This window comes from Gigantopelta aegis, chromosome 1 (genome assembly GCF_016097555.1).
Source record: "Gigantopelta aegis isolate Gae_Host chromosome 1, Gae_host_genome, whole genome shotgun sequence".
NCBI lineage: Eukaryota > Metazoa > Mollusca > Gastropoda > Neomphalida > Peltospiridae > Gigantopelta > Gigantopelta aegis.
Genome location: NC_054699.1, coordinates 16,974,664 through 16,995,060, shown reverse-complemented (window position 1 = coordinate 16,995,060; position 20,397 = coordinate 16,974,664). Strand labels below are relative to the sequence as shown.

The following is a 20,397-nucleotide window of genomic DNA, read 5'->3' as shown; positions in this document are numbered from 1 at the left end:
CCATCCCCGCTCAAGGAATTTTAATGTTTTTTTGTTTTTTTAAATATATTTTCCGGGAGGAGCGTGTCTCGACTTCCCTCTAAACTTCGCTCGTTACGAGCGCGGGAGGTAGCCCAGTGGTAAAACGCTCGCTTGATGCACGGTCAGTCTAGGGTCGATCCCCGTCGGTGGGCCTATTGGGCTATTTCTCGCTCTAGCCAGTGCACCACGACTGGTATATCAAAGGCCGTGGTATGTGCTGTTCTGTCTGTGGTATAGTGCATATAAAAGATCCCTTGCTACTTGTCACGGAACATGCTCTTAAATTTGTTTCGCCTGTGGCGATTTTAATTGTGTTAGAGGGCCGTGTGCAGTTTATTGCCCGTAGCCCAGATGGGCAACTTGTTACGTAAGACTTCTGCGCGACCGTCCTCGATCGGTACGCCTAATACACACCCTCAGCCAGGTGCGGAGGCCATGTAGCTAGTAGTTACGTAATATCTCCGGTAGTGCTGTTTATGGCCAGGAGATTGCTCGCGGTTGGCGACAGCCAGACTGACGATCAGAGAGAAATATACCGACTCTAGTAGATGTAGAATATGAGATGATACGTGAGGTACCGCCTTGTACCCCCAGGCAAAATCCTGATTTATAATAAATAGCTAGTGTTTTAGAGATATCGAGGAGAACGAATAGGAAGGCTCCGAGGGAACGTTAGTCCGTTTGGACTTTGGTAAATATATTTTCTGCTCTGTGTATAACCTTGATGTGATTGATGTGACTTTAAATATTTTAATACTGTATTATACCAATATTCTTTAGACAGTGTCTTCGGTCATCTGACGAAGTAAATCGTAGACTTTTTGTTCTAACATTATACGAGTATTTGGTAATATAAAGCTTAGCCAGTCATCCTAGCGGACCTAGGTACACTGTAGGTTATTGTCTTTATTGTGATAAGTATTAATTCTGTGTTACAAGATTACTGAAAGAGTAGTTAAGGGTTAATTAAAAATAAACCCGTTAGGAATAGAGCTGTAATTCCTTTATTAATTAAGTTCCCCTGCAAGCGTTTCTAAATTATCACACGTTACTGAACGAGTAGTAAGGGTTGACTAAAAATTAACCAGTTAGGAATGGTGTTGTAATTCCTTTATTAATTAACTTCTCCTGGAAGCGTTTCTCAATTATCACACGTGTGGGTGTGGTGTAACGGTGAAGTGATTCGCATATTGTATAACTAGACACATAGAGATTAACTAATTAAGTGATCAGTTCTGGGTTGTTATTATTGCTGTTATTAATTAACTACTACGGCTGTACATTTGTCAGCGTAGATTAATACAGATTCCAAAGTGTATTGTGTTTTTGTTGTGTTTTCTAGAGAACTAACGTGCTATAATAATATATACTTTATATAAGATCGTATCTCTGATCATACCTAGAGACGAGCCATACTAGGGTTTAACAGCCTGTTACAGAGAGATCTAATAGATATACAAGTAGGAGAGACATTTTGATAATCGTGTTTTATTCGGTTACGGGAATTATAGAATCCCCGTGACAGGAGTAGAAAATTGGGGCGCTCGTCCCGGATCTGAAACGGGACATGCATATTTTAAAAAAGTATTGTTTGTAAATGGGGGCTTTATAAATTATTTTTACAAATTTACCAGAAGTAGCACGTTGTTCACTAGAAAATTAATTAATAATAAGTGCGTCATATCTAAACATGGATAAGAATTTGCTGGATAGGCCTACGCTCAGTGTAGTGGAGATTAAGCGAGCACGTAAGGCCGAGTTAGTTGAAATCGCGGGTGAGCGAGAAATTGATTTAACATCAGCAAAAACCTTAGGTGATATAAAGACAATTATTATCCAGGAAGTTTTTGGTGATAGGCCTGTTATGGAAGACCGTGAGATTGTTCCAGAGATAGAGATAAGTGACTTGAGTATGGAACAACAGTTAGCTTTTAAAAAGCTTGAGTACGAAAGAGAAGAACGTGCATTAGATAGAGAGAGAGAGAGAAAGAGAAGAGAGGGATAGAGAGAGGGAGAGAGAAAGAGAAGATAGAGATAGAGAAAAAGAAGATAGGGATAGAGAAGATAGAGATAGGGATAGAGAAGATAGAGAGAGGGATAGAGAGAGAGAGAGAGAGAAAGAGAAGAGAGAAATAGAGAAGATAGACATAGCGATAGAGAAAGTAGGAGTAGGAGAGACATTTTGATAATCGTGTTTTATTCGGTTACGGGAATTATAGAATCCCCGTGACACTACTACTGGAAAAATGTAGCGCGTTTCATCTCTATGACTGTGTCAAAATGACCATATATATGTTTGACATCCAATAGCCGATGATTAATAAATCAATGTGTCCTAGCGGTGTCGTTAAACAAAACAAACTTTTTTCACTCGTCACAGTCCTCCCCCTGCTAAAATTCCTGAATACGCGCCTAAAAAAGGGACACCTACACTATTGTGCAATAACAATAAGCTACACGTAATATAGTAAATATCTTCAGTTTAACTAGTCTAAAGTTAGAGACCAGGCTCCGTATTCATAAACATACTTAAGTCAATGTATGATACTTATCTATGTACTTTAAGTATGTATTTAGGTATCATACATTGACTTAAGTACGTTTATGAATACGGAGCCAGCTGAGCTGATTTTAATCAGTTTGTCTTGTGGCAAAATATATAATATTTGATTATCGATGGAAAAAACCCAAACATTTATATTAAATGCGCAGACCCTAGTTTCAATTCGTGAAAATGGACACCAAGTTTAGTTAATCTACAAACCTGTAACACATTTGGATAAAGTTACAACAGAGTGAAACAAGAGTCTGTGACGTTGAAACCGGGAAATATCCTTAAAAAATAGACCAGAACTCGTATCAATAACCGCTATTTCTCAGAAACACGTGTGTTTTTAAAAATATAAAAAATGCATTTTGTGATATTAAAAAAAACAAGATGACCAAGGAGACACATACATTCAAGGAAAATGTATATAGATTTGGAATGAATGAATGAATGTTTAACGACACCCCAGCACAAAAATACATATCGGCTATTAGGTGTCACAAAAGGTAAGTATATGAAAATATTATTTATATAATATTCATGTAAAACCACAGTGTAAGGAGCTGTGGGAAAAAAGTATAATAAAATACATAAAATCAAGGTAAGTATATTTTAAAACTTTGTATAGAAGTCAGTGTTTTAAAAACTTTACAATTAGTTCTGGATGTAATTTAAACGATTCAAAAACATTTCTGTTGCCAAATATATCATTTCTCGTCGGTTTGAGATGATCACACTCCACCAAAATGTGGCTCACAGTCAGTGTACACTAACAGTATTCACACTGAGGAGGAGGGTCCTTCTTTAAAATAAATGAATGTACACATGTATATAGATTTGGAGTCCAGTTGTATTGAAAAATACCGCTGTATGAATCAAGCCATCGGACCTAAGGCTGGCAGGTACTGGATTCGTACCCCCTGTACCGGCTTCCATGCAAATCGAGTTTAACGACTCAGTGGGTAGGTGTAAGGCCACTACACCGACTTCTCTTTCACTAACCACCAACAACTAACCATTAACCCTCTGTCCTGGACATACCACCCAGATAGTTAAGGTATGTGTCCAGGACAGCGTGCTTGAACCTCAGTTGGATATAAGCACGAAAATAAGTGTAAAAGGAAATGAATGAAATGAAATGAATCAAGTCTCCTTTGGTGTCCCACAACTTGTAATGCAGTGCTGCGATGTTCGACGGATGCTGTTACCTTACTTCGTTGTACAGAGTGGGCGAGGCGTAGCCTAGTGGTACAGCGCTCGCTTGATGCGCGGTCGGTTTGGGATCGATCCCCGTCAGTGGGCCCATTGCGCTGTTTCTTGTTCCAGCCAGTGCACCACGACTGGTACATCAAAGACCGTGGTATGTGCTATCTTGTCTATGGGATGGTGCATATAAAAGATCCCTTGCTGCTAATCGAAAAGAGTAGCCCATGAACTGGCGACAGCGGGTTTCCTCTCTAAATATCTGTGTGGTCCTTAGCCATATGTCTGACGCCATATAACCGTAAATAAAGTGTGTTGAGTGCCGTTAAATAAAACATTTCTTTCCTTCCTTCGTTGTACAGGGGATACACTGTTCGGCGAATGATGTTACCTTACTACGTTGTACAGGGGACACGCTGTTCGGCGAATGCTGTTACCTTACTTCGTTGTACAGGGGACTCGCTGTTCGGCGAATGCTGTTACCGTACTTCGTTGTACAGGGGACTCGCTGTTCGGCGAATGCTGTTACCTTACTACGTTGTACAGGGGGCACGCTGTTCGGCGAATGCTGTTACCTTACTTCGTTGTACAGGGGACACGCTGTTCGGCGAATGCTGTTACCTTACTACGTTGTACAGGGGGCACGCTGTTCGGCGAATGCTGTTACCTTACTTCGTTGTACAGGGGACACGCTGTTCGGCGAATGCTGTTACCTTACTTCGTTGTAGAGGGGACACGCTGTTCGGCGAATGCTGTTACCTTACTACGTTGTACAGGGGACACGCTGTTCGGCGAATGATGTTACCATACTTCGTTGTACAGGGGGCACGCTGTTCGGCGAATGCTGTTACCTTACTTCGTTGTACAGGGGACACGCTGTTCGGCGAATGCTGTTACCATACTTCGTTGTACAGGGGACACGCTGTTCGGCGAATGCTGTTACCTTACTTCGTTGTACAGGGGACACGCTGTTCGGCGAATGCTGTTACCTTACTACGTTGTACAGGGGACACGCTGTTCGGCGAATGCTGTTACCATACTTCGTTGTACAGGGTACACGCTGTTCGGCGAATGCTGTTACCTTACTTCGTTGCACAGGGGACACGCTGTTCGGCGAATGCTGTTACCATACTTCGTTGCACAGGGGACACGCTGTTCGGCGAATGCTGTTACCTTACTTCGTTGTACAGGGGACACGCTGTTCAGCGAATGATGTTTGATATACCAGTCGTGGTGCACTGGCTGGAACGAGAAATAGCCCAATGGGCCCACCGACAGGCATCGATCCAAACCGACCGTGCATCAAGCGAGCGCTTTACCGCTGGGGTACGTCCCGCCCCTACCGGATATGACAGTAACCAGTCTGAATACTAGTATTAGGAAATAAAACAATTGTATTTGTGAGATCTATGAAGCTATATGTTTGGGGTTAATGGAGATAGTAGAGTGCGAAATGTAAGCAGATGGCAATGCGTTCGTCTTAAGCGTGGTCGGTCTAGGATCGATCTCCGTCAGTTGACCCAATGGGTTATATTTCGTTCCTCTCAGTGCTCCACAATTGATGTAAGAAAAGCCGTGGTATGTGCTATCATGTCCGTCGTACTCTCTTGTGCTCTCAGGCTACATATGGTGCTGTTTTTCACATGTATCGTCGTCAGTGTCTAAACTTCCTTCCAACTCCTTAGTAAAAACTTGCACCGACCAGTAATCCATAACTGGTTCAACAAAGGCCATGGTTTGTGCTATCCTGTCTGTGGGAAGCGCAAATAAAAGATCCCTTGCTGCTAATCGGAAAGAGTAGCCCATGTAGTGGCGACAGCGGGTTTCCTCTCAAAATCTGTGTGGTCCTTTACCATATTTCTGACGCCATATAACCGTAAATAAAATGTGTTGAATGCGTCGTTAAATAAAACATTTCTTTCTTTCTTTTTTCCTTAGTAAAGTGTCGGCTCTCATGCCTATATGTTTACATTTAATCAGAAAAAAATATCGAATTTGGGGATTTTTTCAAAGGAATATTTTGTATACAGTCAAACCAGCCACCAAAGGGAGTATTAAAAGGTGTCCTTTTAAAACAGGTGGCTGCTTAATACAGGTCAGTTTATACTATATTAGATGATTTTGAAAAACACGGACGTGGCCTGTTAATACAGGTGGCCTCTAGAGCAGGTTTGACTGTATATTGTGAAAGTAATACACAGGTACCAAACAATATGGTAAATTACGTTTTTCACAAACCGGGCTTTTTAATATGACCTGTCACAACCACGTACATATTTAAACAATTAAAGGGATATTCCTGAGTTTGCTGCAATTTGTAAGATGTTATCAGCTAACAGAGACTTTTTAACGACTGTAATTACATATTAGTGTCTGTATATTAAACGTGTTTCTGATCGTTCTAATATAAATTTTGTACTAGCGTAAATTTCATTTTATTTCCTAAAATATTTTGGGCTTCTTACAAATATTAAGACGATCAGAAACACATTGAATATACAGACACTGATGTTCTAAACAAGAAAAAAATATTTAATATGTAAGTTTAATCGTAGAAATATTTTATTAATCGGAAACATTTTACAATGCATCAAACTCAGGAATGTCCCTTTAATTTCTTTTCAATTTATTTTCGTGCTTATATCCAGTTAATGTTCAAGCACGCCGTCCTGGACACACCTCAACTATCTTATCTGTCTATCTAGGAAAGTGGTTAAGTAGTTAGATGTTAATGTTTAGTGAGAGAGAAGTTGGTGTAATGGCCTTACACCTAGCAGTCACCGAGTCGTTAAAACTCGTACTTAAGGAAGGAAATGTTTTATTTAACGACACATGCAACACATTGCATTTACGGTTATATGGCGTTGGACATAATATGGTTAAGGACCACACAGATATTGAGAGAGGAAACCCGCTTTCGCCGCTTCATGGGCTACTCTTTTTCGATTAGCAGCAAGGGATCTTTTATGTGCACCATCCTACAGACAGGATAGCACATACCACGGCCTTTGATATGCCGGTCCGGTTGTGGGATGCGAACTCAGCATGTGGGATGTGGGTAATTTTTGGCATGCTTCCATCAGAGAACTGTTCAAACACGCTTGCCGTAGGCACAACATCTGACAGGGAAGCGAACTTAGTACCAGTATATAGAGAATAATACATGAGTGGCCGTTAGATATTAGTTGTTTAAAAATTTATCTAACGAGCAAAACGAGGTTGATAAGTTTTTAAACAACGAGTTGTGAGATAAATGGTATCTAACTGACACGAATGTTTTATTCTATTTCTTACATATCATTAAAAACCAGGTTTTACGCAAATTTTAACAGCTCTTTCGACTAAAAATTATTTACAACCGTTGCACTTGTAGCTGACTTACGCGTCACAGACACATGAATGTCAGGTTAACTATACGTCACAGTCTAATTGATTTCCATCGTGTAGTTTTTCACTGGATGTTTGGCATTGGTGACCTGGTCACCTGTGACCTAGGAGCAGCCAGTCGTATGTCTTGAAATTGTTAACACACGTAGACTACATGCGTTAACAACCATGTGTAACCAAAAATAACGCATGATGTTCTCACTAACGGGTGTGTAAGAAAATTATCTATGTCACCGAGACCGATATTGAAGAGAGTTAATTGTGGTGTGAAACCTTTGTAGAATTTAGGCAATTTAGAGTTATGACCCCTTTATCAAGTTTATACGGAAATGTAAACATGTTCGAGGTGTTTGTGATGTTATGAACTTTGATCATTTTAGGTTTTTAAAATTAGTACTAACTATGGGTTAGGATGGCAGCTATGAATTCGGTTGTGGTCGCTGTTGAGTACTGCGGTGCAAAGCACTGCTTTTTGTCGATAGCACATCCAGCGGTGAAATACAGTAACGACGAAAATGAAGTGAGTGGGGCCCTGGGGGAAAACAAAGATAATGATTATTTAAGTTAAAGACAAACTGAAGTTTGTTTTGTTTAACGACACCACTAGAGCATATTGATTTATTAGTTATAGGCTATTGAATGTCAAATATTTGATAATTCTTACATGTAGTCTTAGAAGAAGCCTGCTTAAGCTGCTATATTTTGCAGTAACAGCAACTGAGCAAGGGGTCTTTTATATGCACTATCCTACAGACAGAATAGCACATACCACGGCCTTTGATATACTAGTCGTAGTGCACTGGCTGGAATTACAAATAGCCCAATGGTCCCACTAATGGGGATTGATCCTAGACCGACTGTCCATGAAGTTAGACAGCATTTCTAGATTTTGTTAGATATTCAATGTTGGGCTTATTTTGTAAATATGAATATCCTTTCCCGACCCCAACTGCCCAAGCTCCGTTTTTAGGTGACCTATCTGATTATTACTATTATTTAGTAACATTTTAACTTAAAAAGTAAAGTAGGGCTAGTAAATTTTTAAAATCACTGATCTCATAGCTAGTGGATTTGATAAAAGTTCTAGAAGCTCTGAGTAAGAGCTTTACCACTGGCTGGCTATGACCTGCACCTAGATCATAATGATTTGATAAAAGTTCTAGAAGCTCTGAGTAAGAGCTTTACCACTGGCTGGCTATGACCTGCACCTAGATCATAATAATTTTATAAAAGTTCTAGAAGCTCTGAGTAAGAGCTTTACCACTGGCTGGCTATGACCTGCACCTAGATCATAATAATTTTATAATCATAGACTATGTGATGTCAATATTTGGTAATTATGTCACATAGTTTTAGAGGAGAGCTGTTAGTAGTGTTACATTCTTACATTAGCAGCAATTAAAATATTTTTTTTGTACGTACTTTCAAAGGAGTAGGGCGATCTCGCCACCGGTCTATCTCGCCTCTCCGTAAATTCCATATACTGCTGGGCAAAATCGCCGTACTATATATATCTAACTAAAGAGGAATTTTATTATTTAAAATGTTTATATTACTATCATTTACTGCATGAAATGATACGAACAATGTTCAAATCAAATGTGATGTGTCCTATTTTTCTGTCTTTGCCTGTTAAAGTGTTAGCTAGACGATTAACACTAATAATAGTGAATTCTAATCAACATATAGACATAAACTGTTATAATGAATTATAATCACCTGTATTACAGTATTAACTATTAAAATACAGAAACAATTTCCCTGTAATGAAACTGAAATCGTGAAATGCTAATGAGCAATATATCTTTATATCTGTCCTTGTATGTTATCTCGTTAGTTTTCTGTTACTGGTAATTTAATGTGATCAGTTCTATAAAACCGTAGATGTAAAGAACATATCGAAAAAAAGAAAACATACACAAGCTTTTAGTTTGACATTTTATTAATTTGTAACATTAACATGTTCTCAAATATATAAGTGTACTATAAAATGGAACGCACAAACATGTCGGCGACCACGCCCAACGTTTTGAGAAACCAATATCAAACCCAAAACATGCACTGAATAATAATAAGCTTAAAGTACTGTCAGTCGGGCCAACTTTGTTGTAAACAGTATGGAAGACAGAAAACAGACAGATGGAGTTTCAGTTTGAATTTTATTAATTTGTTACATTAATATGTTCTCAAACAATAAGTAAGTGTACAATGAAATGGTACACAAAACATCGGCGATCTCACCCAACCTTGCTGATATGGAGTAAACTGAACAAAAGCAATGACAGAAAAAACAAAAGCTTGGGAATAAAGAACAGTATCAAACCCAAAACATTAATTAAATATTATTATAATAACCATTTTATTGTAATAAACAGTGACATTCCCGTCTGCTTATATGTATATAAAGTACGGCGATTTCGCCCAGCAGTATATGGAATTTACAGCTATCTCGCCCGTGGCGAGATCGACCGGTGGCGAAATCGCCGGACTCCCTTTCAAACAGACAGAACGGGGCACTGGTTGGGATGGGACAAAAAAACAAACCCCAAAAACAATCAGAATGGGTCAACTGAGGAGGTTTGATCCTAAGTGTTGAAAGACCAAGACCTTAGGTAACACAGACATCTTTTGCACTGGGCCCCGTTCCACAAAGCGATCTTAGCCCTAAGATCACCATAAGTGCATACTGAAGCTACCTTATGCACAAAGGTGATCTTTGTGCTAAGATCGCTTTGTGGAACGGGGCCCTGGTCATTGTTTTGGCTTTGTAAAACAAACTAAATGTACATATAACATATCTTAGTATCTTACCACAATTTTATTTTATATCCATCTTTCATAAACAGTACACTTGTTAGAAATTACATTATTCAGGTCTCTGAGAATTGAAAATTGCATACATTCATTAGGGCTTCTAGATTATGGTAGCCCCACTCCCATGACTAGTGATATTCTGTGTTGGGCTAGTAAATAACTAGCACGACGGCTAGTGGGGAAAAAAACCTTGTCAAATGCTGCATTTAGATATTTTGTAAATATGAATATCCTGCCTCCTCTTTTCACCCCAAATCTAAGGATTTTTAAGTTCTATCTCGTTCTTTAGGTGACATATCTGATTATTATTAGTAGTAAAATTGTATTTATTTAAAGTAGGGCTAGTGAACTTTTAATTATGGCTAGTACATTTTTAAAATCAATAATCCCATGGCTAGTGGATTTTATAAAAATTCTAGAAGCCCTAAATACATGAACGAAAAGTAGGTTATCCAAAATTAGATTTGCATAAGCGATAATATGTGAATAAAATTATCGCTCTCACAATTTTCAGAGGCAGTCCTCTATATTAACCTTTCCACCTAGGAGCCAGATGGTGCCTACTTGTATTGGTATTTAGATCAGGGCTTCTAGATTATGGTAGCCCCACTCCCATGGCTAGTGCTATTCAATGTTGGGCTAGTAAATAAATACTATTGCCATGCCTGACAGCTAGTTAATTTTGTGTGTCAAATGCTGCAGTTTAAGTCTTATTTTGTAAATATGAATATCCTTTCCCCACCCCAATCCCGCAATGTTAGTGTTTTTAATCTTTATATCCTTGTTTAGGTGACATACCTGATTATTACTGTTATTTAGTAAAATTTTATTAACTTAAAGTAAAGTAGGGCTAGTGAATTTTTAATTGTGGATAGTAAACTTTTAAAATCATTGATCCCATGGCTAGTGGATTGTATAAAAGTTTTAGAAGCCCTGTAGATAGTATGAAATGTATTAGTCACCAAATGAAAAAAATTTCACAATGTAGAGGGGCTGAGAGGCTTGTTATTTTCTTCAAACGGTTATATGGCATTGGACTTATGGTTAAGGACCACACAGATATTGAGAGAGGAAACCCATTGTCGCCACTTCATGGGCTACTCTTTTCAATTAGCAGCAAGGGATCTTTTATATGCACCATCCCACAGACGGTAGTACATACCACAGCCTTTGTTACATCAGTTGTGGTGCACTGGTTTGGAATGAGAAATAGCCCAGTGGGCTCAAACACAGATGCATTAGTAATCTTTTCAGTGTTGGAATAAAGCTTGTTTTTATTCATATATCAAACAAAACATTTTTAAAGAAAGTCTCTAAGAAATTTTACTTTATTTTTCAGGTTCGTGTGTTTCGAGCAGAATTTAGTGATGATCGCCAGGCTTTCTTCTCTTTATCGAATGATCTAAGTGGACGAAGCAGTCATAATGAGAATACAGGACAACTAAGTGGCCTGTATGCAGAGAAGTTAGGCATATCTGAGGGAGAAGAAGTAGGTTTATTATGACTTAAAAGTTTGCGGCCATTATTAAGATGTTTCTGTCTAAAGAATTAAGTCTTTATAACAACAAAGGGGTGGGATGTAGCCCAGTAGTAAAATATTTGATTGATGCATGATCGGTTTGGGATCGATCCCCATCAGTGGGCTAATTGGGCTATTTCTCATTCCAGCCAGTGCACCACGACTGGTATATCAAAGGCCGTGGTATGTGCTACCCTGTCTGTGGGATGGTGCATATAAAAGATCCCTTGCTACAAATGCAAAAATATAGCAGGTTTCCTCTCTAAGACTATATGTCAAAATTACCAAATGTTACAAACTTTATAACACCGAAAAAAAGAGATTAAATTTATTTTCATATTTAGAATATCAGTAGCCATGTGTTCAGTGCGTCATAATTTGGTACTAGCTCAAACTGCATTTTATTTCCAGATATATCTGTTTTTGTACGTACAGAATTATTTGCTAATAAAATTCAGTTTTGGGCTACTACAAACATTAGAACAACCAGGAATGCATTGAATACACATCCACTGATATTCTTAACAGGAAAATGTGTTCATTGTGTAATTGTAATTGTTAAATAAAGGTTTTTTTAACTGGAAACAGCTTAACTGATCACAGCTAACTCAGGACGGTCTGTTTAATTTATCTAAATTTGATGAAAATTGCTGAATGTACCCAAATTGCTAAATGAACCAATATTGCTGAATGAACGAAAATTGCTGAATGAACAAAACTTGCTGAATGTACCAAAATTGCTGAATGAACAAAAATTGCTGAATGAAGAAAAATTGCTGAATGTACAAAAATTGCTGAATGAACAAAATTTGCTGAATAATAAAAATTGCTGCAGCTGATTTTGTGGACATTGAGTTATGTTTGTACTTGTCTTGCAGATTCTCCTGTCTCCCGTGAAAGGAATCCTTGCTGCGGATCGGGTTGACATTGAACCGGTGTCAGTTGACGATTGGGAAATACTTGTAAATTTATTTAAAATTTGTTTACACATTGTTTCACTTAGAAATACTGAACTAGTGTTTGTTGATGACTGCAAAATTCTCATCAGTTAAATTTGTTTTGGACATATTCTTTTCACGTAGAAGTTTTGAACTGGTGTCAGTTGAAGTTTGTTTTAGGGTGTATACTACCAAAACAAATCCCATAGACGACAATAGTAACATATGTGGCTAAAACTCCTACCTGCAGCATAAATGCCACAGATATAAATACTACCTCCCCTTATCCTTAAAATGAATCCGAAAAAATTGTAAGTCAAGCTGCTCATTTCTGAGATAATGGGTAGCGTCTATGACTACCCTAGTTCCACACAAAATTCGAGTACTGTTTTTTTACAGGTACTCCATACATGTTCCAAGCACAAGGCTTCTTGACACAGTGATACTAGATGAAATAAAATGGCATATTTTTTTAACCCAGATGAAACTATTTTTTTTACAACCAACACACTCACATTTATCACCAATCACAGGACTTGTGCTGTTCACTTATCTGTCAAAAGTTTGGTGCACCATGAACTTTGACCCAGCCGGAAGTTATTTGGTTTAGTACTACCTATACTTATTATTCTTGTTATATTTTTATGCAGTGGTCTAAGACTTCTGTGAACTCATTCCAAATTAAATCATAATTTTTTAAACAGTTTTTTGTTTTGTTTAACGACACCACTAGAGCACATTGATTTATTAATCATCGGCTATTGGATGTCAGATTGTTTTTAAAGAGGCAGCGTCAGGACTAAAAACAATTGGCAGATTTTATTTTAATTTAACAAAATAATTTCATGAAATAATTGATATTTTGTCACGAAATAACTGTTTCTGCAATTTATGAAGTTTGATAGATAATTTGGCGAAATTTTCGACTGTCCCAAAGCTAGCCCTGAGTGGGGGAAAATCTTTAATACTGAATCTTAAAGAAGAGATCATCCATGCTTGTTCACTCCTGCATCTTTTAGACTGGGGACGGGACGTAGCGCAGTGGTTGAGCGTTCACTTGATGCACGGTCAGTCTAGGATCGATCCCCATCGATGGCCCATTGAGTTATTTCTCCCTCCAGCCAGTGCTCCATGACTGGTATATCAAAGGCCGTGGCATGTACTATCCTCTCTGTGGGATGGCGCATATAAAAGATCCCTTGCTGCATTAGAAAAAATGTAGCGAGTTTCTTCTGATGACTATTATGAGTCAGAATTACCAATGTTTGACATCCAATAGCCGATGATTAATTAATCAATGTGCTCTAGTGGTGTCGATAAACAAAATAACTTTAACTTTTAACTTTTAGACTGCTCATCTGAGGTGTTTAGTCCATAGAGTCAAATCTGTTTGGTGGACATATTGTTTGGATTGGATCCCATTCCATCCAGTGCCCTATGACTGGTATGTGCTGTCTGGTGCATATAAAAGATCCCTTTCTACTCGTAAAAAAAATAGAACATGTTTCATCTGAAGGAAATGTTTTTGTATTTAACAACACACTCAACACATTTTTATTTACGGTTATATGGCGTCGGACATATGGTTACGGACCACACAAATATTGAGATGGGAAACCTGTTGTTGCCACTTCATGGACTTCTTTTCGATTAGCAGCAAGGGATCTTTTATATGCACCATCCCACAGACAGGATAGTACATACCACAGCCTTTGTTACACCAGTTATGGAGCACTGGCTGAAAGGAGAAATAGCTCAATGGGCCCACCGATGGAGATCAATCCTAGACCGACCGCACATCAAGTGAATGCTTTACCACTGTGCTACTTCCCACCCTTCCATAATTCTGATATAATTTGATTCATCTGAAAACTATGTGTTAGAATTACCAAATGTTTGACACATTACAATAAGTTATTACTGCTGTTAAAAGTGTGGGATCTACATTGTAGCTAAGTGGGAAGATCGCTCGCCTGTGGTATGTGCTGTTCTGTCTGTGGAAACATGTATATAATCCCTGGTTGCTTATGGCAAAATGTAGCAGATTTCATGTCACAATGACCAAATGTTTGACATCCAAAAGCCAATGATTAATGAGGTGGGGTGGGGTGGGGGTGGGGTGGGCACAACGACCCACTAGTGCTGAAGCAAATCCTCTTATTCAAGCAAAAATGATAGCAGATATTCAGACAAAATGACCCGGCCTGAAACCTTTTCACCATGTATTTCCATCATTCTACCCACAATATTAGTAGTAATCCATATAAAAAGTGTAGTGATTCATTTGCAACCTTCAGTGGTTGGAATTCTCCTCGGATCAGCTGTTTTCCTCTCATGAAAAAAAATTGCGTATCCTCGCATTTTAATCGTCCTTTCCTCCAAAATGTGTCGATGGCACACATTTTAAACTGGGATTTCAAGAATTTCAGGGACCCCTCTAGATTTTCTCTTTTTTACAATTCACTAATTCCCACCCCTGAACCTTATGGCAGTAATGCAAAAGTAAATATGAATAAATGTTGTTATCCAGATTCTGGCATTTTTGTTTAATTCAGTCTTAGCCCCTGCAAGAATTTTGAGCCTGTACGCCTATGACTGCTGTTAAAAGAAATTACAGCAGTCGTTCTATGCCTTATGATTTATTTTGTTTGTTTCAGGAGCGTCATGCCGCATATGTCGAGAGTCATTTACTGGATCAGATTCGCGTCGTCTGGACAGACCAGGTGGTTCCGGTTTGGGTGGAGAAGTCAGTCTGTATTTTCCTTAAGATAGGTATTGTATTTTTTTTTACATCCTTAGTTTCGTAACATGTTTTGATCCATCAAAAACCTCAAAATACTCGCAAAGTAAATCAGTATTGTAATAAAGTTATATGTTAATAAAGTAAAGTGATTCTTTTACTGGCCTTGGTGGCACAGTGGTTAAGCCATCAGACTACAGGCTTGTAGGTACAGGGTTCACAGCTCGGTACCAGCTCCCACCCAGAGCGAGTTCTTACAGGCTCATTGGGTAGGTGTAAGACCACTACACCCTCTTCTCTCTCAATAACCACTAAACCAACTAACAACTAACCCACTGTCCTAGACAGATGGCCCAGATAGCTACGGTGTGTGCCCAGGACAGCGTGCTTGAATCTTAATTGGATATAAGCATGAAAATAAGTTGAAATGAATTAATGATCCACAGTACTAAATACAGTTTCCAATTTCTAGATAAACCAAATGATTAAATTAAGATTTTCAAAATAAAGGAGTAAATGTGTGTTAAAGAAACATTGTTGAGATGTTAAAGTTTGGTTTGTTTAACAACGCCACTGAGATGAAGAAGAAATTTGTTTTGTTTATCGACACCACTAGAGCACATTGATTTATTAATCATCGGCTACTGGATGTCAAACATTTGGTAATTCTGACTCGTAGTCATCAAACGAAAACCCAGTACATTTTCACATTTGTAGCAAGGGATCTTTTATATGCACCATCCCACAGACAGGATAGCACATACTACAACCTTTGATATACCAGTTGTGGTGCACTAGCTGGAATGAGAAATAGCCCAATGGGCCCACCGACAGGGATCGATCCCAGACCGACCGTGCATCAATCAAGTGCTTTACTACTAGGCTACGTTCCGCCCCTTTGTTATAAAGATTTAATTTTTTTAAGTTAGTAGCGTGGAATGTTTTATATGCATTTTCTCAGGACAGCACATTTTATGACCTTTGATATACCAGTTGTTGGGCACAGGTTGGAATGGGAAAAAACTACAGTGGGTCTGTTGTGGAGTTCAGACTCTATGACCCAGACACTCAACCGACTGAGCTCTATTCCAACCCATGCTAAATTACTTCATATTATTTGAGTTTCCATCACAAACCTCAAAATACTCGCAAAGTAAATCAGCATTGTAATAAAGTTATATGTTAATAAAATAAGGTGATTTTTGTTTTTTAGTTGGTACCGAGCCTACTGGCAGTTGCTTGATTCTCGCAAATGAAACTGAAATTGTCGTTTCCGCCAAAATTCGGAATCATGCCGACTTTACAAGAAATGAATCATGGGGATCTAGTGACAAAGAGGCATCTGCTGAAAAACTTACCAAAGGGCAAAAAGCTAGACGACCCAAATATCGATCATTGCCTTTCCCCAAGTCAGCAAATGAAGATGAAGAGCGACGTTTGCCTGACTTTAGTGATAAGAACTCAACACAAAGTGACAGTGTTGTGACAAAGAAAATGCGTCCATCCATTTATCGCCAGTCGTCATTGTTAGGAAAAATGTGGACATACGTTTCAGCGTGGTTGCCCCTTGCAAACGAGATTCCACATACAGTAGACGAAGTTTCGAGTTTCGACGAGCAAGAATGCTTTGTTATTGATCGGTACAACTTGGTGTTCCGTGTGCAGGCTATGAAATTTTCATGCAATCCGGAGGATTTCTCAGACAAATCTGTGCTGAAAAATATTCCAAGGGGATTAAGAAAGTCGAGGTATGGGAAAAAATATGGGTTGAAAACGTCGAGGATTTTAACCGATTCTGACACTTCTAGTGAAGATGGTGATTTCGCTGCATCAACTACTCCGGAACTTTTTCAATCTACCACTGTGTATGTTGCCGTCAACGATGTTTTGAAGCAGGTTGAGACTAACTTTGTACAGGGGTACATCCCACGTGTCTTTTACGCCCAACTGCGGAAACTGCTGTCGCCAAATGAAATCGCACGACAGGAATCAGGCACGGCCGATATTAAGAGAAGCAAATCCATTGGTTCTTCAGATGACAAAAAGACCAACAGTGCTAAGAATGGCAGACAAAAGTCGGATGCAACTGGAGAGGTGAAAAGTGAAATGTGTTGTGTTGTGCGTGTGGTGGCTGTGGATACCAAGGGACCGCTTGCCGATTCAAGATGGCCGCATTGTATCTTGCGACTGTTTGATGAGCAGCCCATTCTCTCTGGTCACATCATTGTCCCAGATCTGCTGAGAAGACAGATGAAACTTGACGTCACTGGGAAAGTCTGGTTGCAGACCGTGCAGTGCGAACCAGATGACTCTAAAGCAATAGAGTTATTCCCCTTATCTGTTGTTGTAAGTATTGTGAAAAAAAACACCCATTTTGGATTACTTTTTACACAAAAAGGCACTAGATTTATTCCCCTTGTTTATTGGTGTAAGTATTTTTCTATTTTAATTTTAGCTTGCCGTTTCATCTTATATTTATTTGCGGCTTATCATGATTTTAAAAATATAACGTTCAGTTATAATTCGAACAATTGTTTTTAATTTCTTCACTGAGTCACACCAAAGTTGTGGTTTATGGGAGAATAGTCATTTGATTTTCCAGATATTTTGCTAAAGAATATCGGGAGTATTAAACATTTTAGGTGTTGTATAAAGATTTAATGTCATATCAAGCATATATTTAACATACAGTATATCAATTGTCATACATTTTTTGTTTTAAAGTCAACTTAAAATGTTCTTTGAAGATTGTAACACTTTACCCCCACATACATTTAAACAAATCTTTTAATTGTCTTTTTTTTTTTCCGCAGCCACGTAAGGTGAACAACAACATGATAAGTTTAGCGTTTCGTACGTGGATTCGGCAGTGTGCGGATGAAGATCATCCTCTAGTGCTATTTCAAGGCATCTTGATCAAGTTCATGATTTTCCCAGGTATTTGCGTACATGTACCTTTAATACTGACACATATGCTACATGTATTTCAGGAGGCATTCAGTTTTTGAGTTCCCTTCTGATGCATGAAATACAAATTTATAATGACATGCATTAGGGCTCACCCTGGATCAAAAATACCTGTAGCCAAAATATTAGCCAAATGGAATTTTTATTAGCCATAATGAAAATGTTTTAGCAAAATTTTTTTTTACTCATTACTGTATTGCATATTTATATATGGATATGAAAATGCATCTTTTTCAGCTAATTTTGTACCAACTGGAATAAATCTGAATAACAAACCCATATTACCTGATCAAAATCAAAGACAGCAATAGTGGGTAGGGTCAGTTAATATATTACTTTGATTTTTCAGTTGGGGGTGGGGGGGGGGGGGGGTATGCATTATCTTCACAGTTGGAAGCCAGTACCCCGTACACCCACCTCTACTTCTAAGGCCTATGGCATTAAATTAACAAACATACAGAAATATGGAAATGAGTGGATGTTTATGAAAGGTGTTGTTGTTTTTTCTTTCTTCCTTTTTCCCAAATAAAAATTTGATAGTTGTTTTTTTTAAATATAGAGCTCATTGTTTCTTTAAATATGTTATATTTTATGTTAGTTTGAATTACTTCTTTTTTCTTTTTTTTTACTTTTTTTTTTAAGTAACCCATCAATTCACCACCCCCAACAATTTCTTAATTTGCGCCATGTTGTTGCTGTTGATTTCAGCGTTGTGTTAAATACTTGTGATTTCTGCTTATAAAATACCTAGGCTAAGAATGCCGACTCCACAGTATATTCCATTTATTAAAAAACCCACCAAAAAAACGTTAATGAAATAAAAATTTACAGTCTTTTTAAAGTCCAGCTAACTTATTAAATGTCACCTCACAGTCTTACAAATTTACAACATTATCTAACAAATATGATTATTGTAAAAAAAATAATATTCAGTGCACGTTTAACTGCAATTTGTATAAATACTGCATGTTCATTTCTCACAGTTGCGATCTGCATGCGTGCTCTCGACCATAAGTACGAAATTAACAAAGACAAAGGAAAGTGTAGTTAGGTATTCACTGATTTACATCAACATTTACTTCTGTATCATCGTATTGTTTAATAGCCGCAACGATGTCTCTTGACACGTGGGTGTCAGCTGACTGAAGCGTGACATATATTCGCATCGAGAGCTGTTCTCAGTTCAGCCAATGAACGTTCGTCCTAACGTTTGCAAACTATTTGATTGGTGTCCATTGTGTCCATTTGGTTTAACGTGAAGCGCACAAACCAGTCTAGTGAACATTTTGTTTTGATACGCATTGTCGATCTGTTTTTATTACTTTGGTTCAAAAACTTTACAAAGTTAAAATAACAAGTTACAAATCTTCCAGACATTGCTGTCATACATGTTGAATGCATGCCATTAAAATTAATACCGTGATTATTAAAATAAGCAAACATCATTAGGCTTACAACTGTATTCTGGGTGACACCGTTTCTCGTTACCAGTCGCGAGTTCGCCATTACGCTAATTGAATATTTGGAATTATTATTATGTTTGAGGTGTTGATAGATTATGTAACTGTGTGTTCACATGAGAAGATAGAAAATAGCTTAGCCCAAATTTTAGCCACTTGCAAATTTTAGTAGCCATTTTTTGTAAAAATTAGCCAATGGCTAATTTGGCTACCGACAGCGCGAGCCCTGATGCATGGCCAGTGCATGAATACAGTTAAATAGCAAATACCTTTTAGTTTATTAAAATTAGGCCTTGCAGAATTGAAAATTTGCATAAATCATTTAGGTAATCCATTTTTATTATATATTTTTTTGGTAATCTGTTATGGCAGTTTCTTACACACCCATTGGTGAGAACACCCATGCATTATTTTTGATAACACATGGATGTTTACACACATGTGTTAACAATTTCAAGACATACGACTGGCTGCTCCTAGGTCATGACCAGGTCACCACTGCCATACATCCAATAAAAAACTACACGATAGAAATCGATTAGACTGTGATAGAAATCGATTAGACTGTGACGTATAGTTAACCTGACATCCATGTGTCTGTGACGCATAAGTTAGCTACAAGTGCAACAGCTGTAAATAACTTTTAATAAAAAAAGATGTTAAAATTTGCTTAAAACCTGGTTTTTGAGGATATGTAAGAAATAGAATAATACATTTGTGTCCATTAGATACCATTTATCTCACAACTCGTTCAAAAACGCTTTTGCACATTAGATACATTTTAAAACAACTCGTTGTAA

The 20,397-nt window shown here is 38.0% G+C and overlaps 2 protein-coding genes across 2 annotated transcripts in view; both read left to right on the top strand.

Moving 5' to 3' along the window:
• Positions 1–20,397, top strand: part of LOC121371321 — a 235,223-nt gene that overhangs the window by 37,678 nt on the left and 177,148 nt on the right. The gene's annotated exons all lie outside the window — the stretch shown is intronic.
• Positions 7,490–20,397, top strand: part of LOC121371302 (peroxisome biogenesis factor 1-like) — a 50,568-nt gene continuing 37,660 nt past the window's right edge. Inside the window, exons 1-6 of the mRNA XM_041497108.1 lie at positions 7,490–7,679; positions 11,313–11,462; positions 12,371–12,454; positions 15,088–15,202; positions 16,384–17,516; positions 17,984–18,107. Of these exons, the coding sequence (XP_041353042.1) occupies positions 7,572–7,679; positions 11,313–11,462; positions 12,371–12,454; positions 15,088–15,202; positions 16,384–17,516; positions 17,984–18,107 (1,714 nt within the window). The 5' untranslated portion in view covers positions 7,490–7,571. The remainder of the gene's footprint in view (positions 7,680–11,312; positions 11,463–12,370; positions 12,455–15,087; positions 15,203–16,383; positions 17,517–17,983; positions 18,108–20,397) is intronic.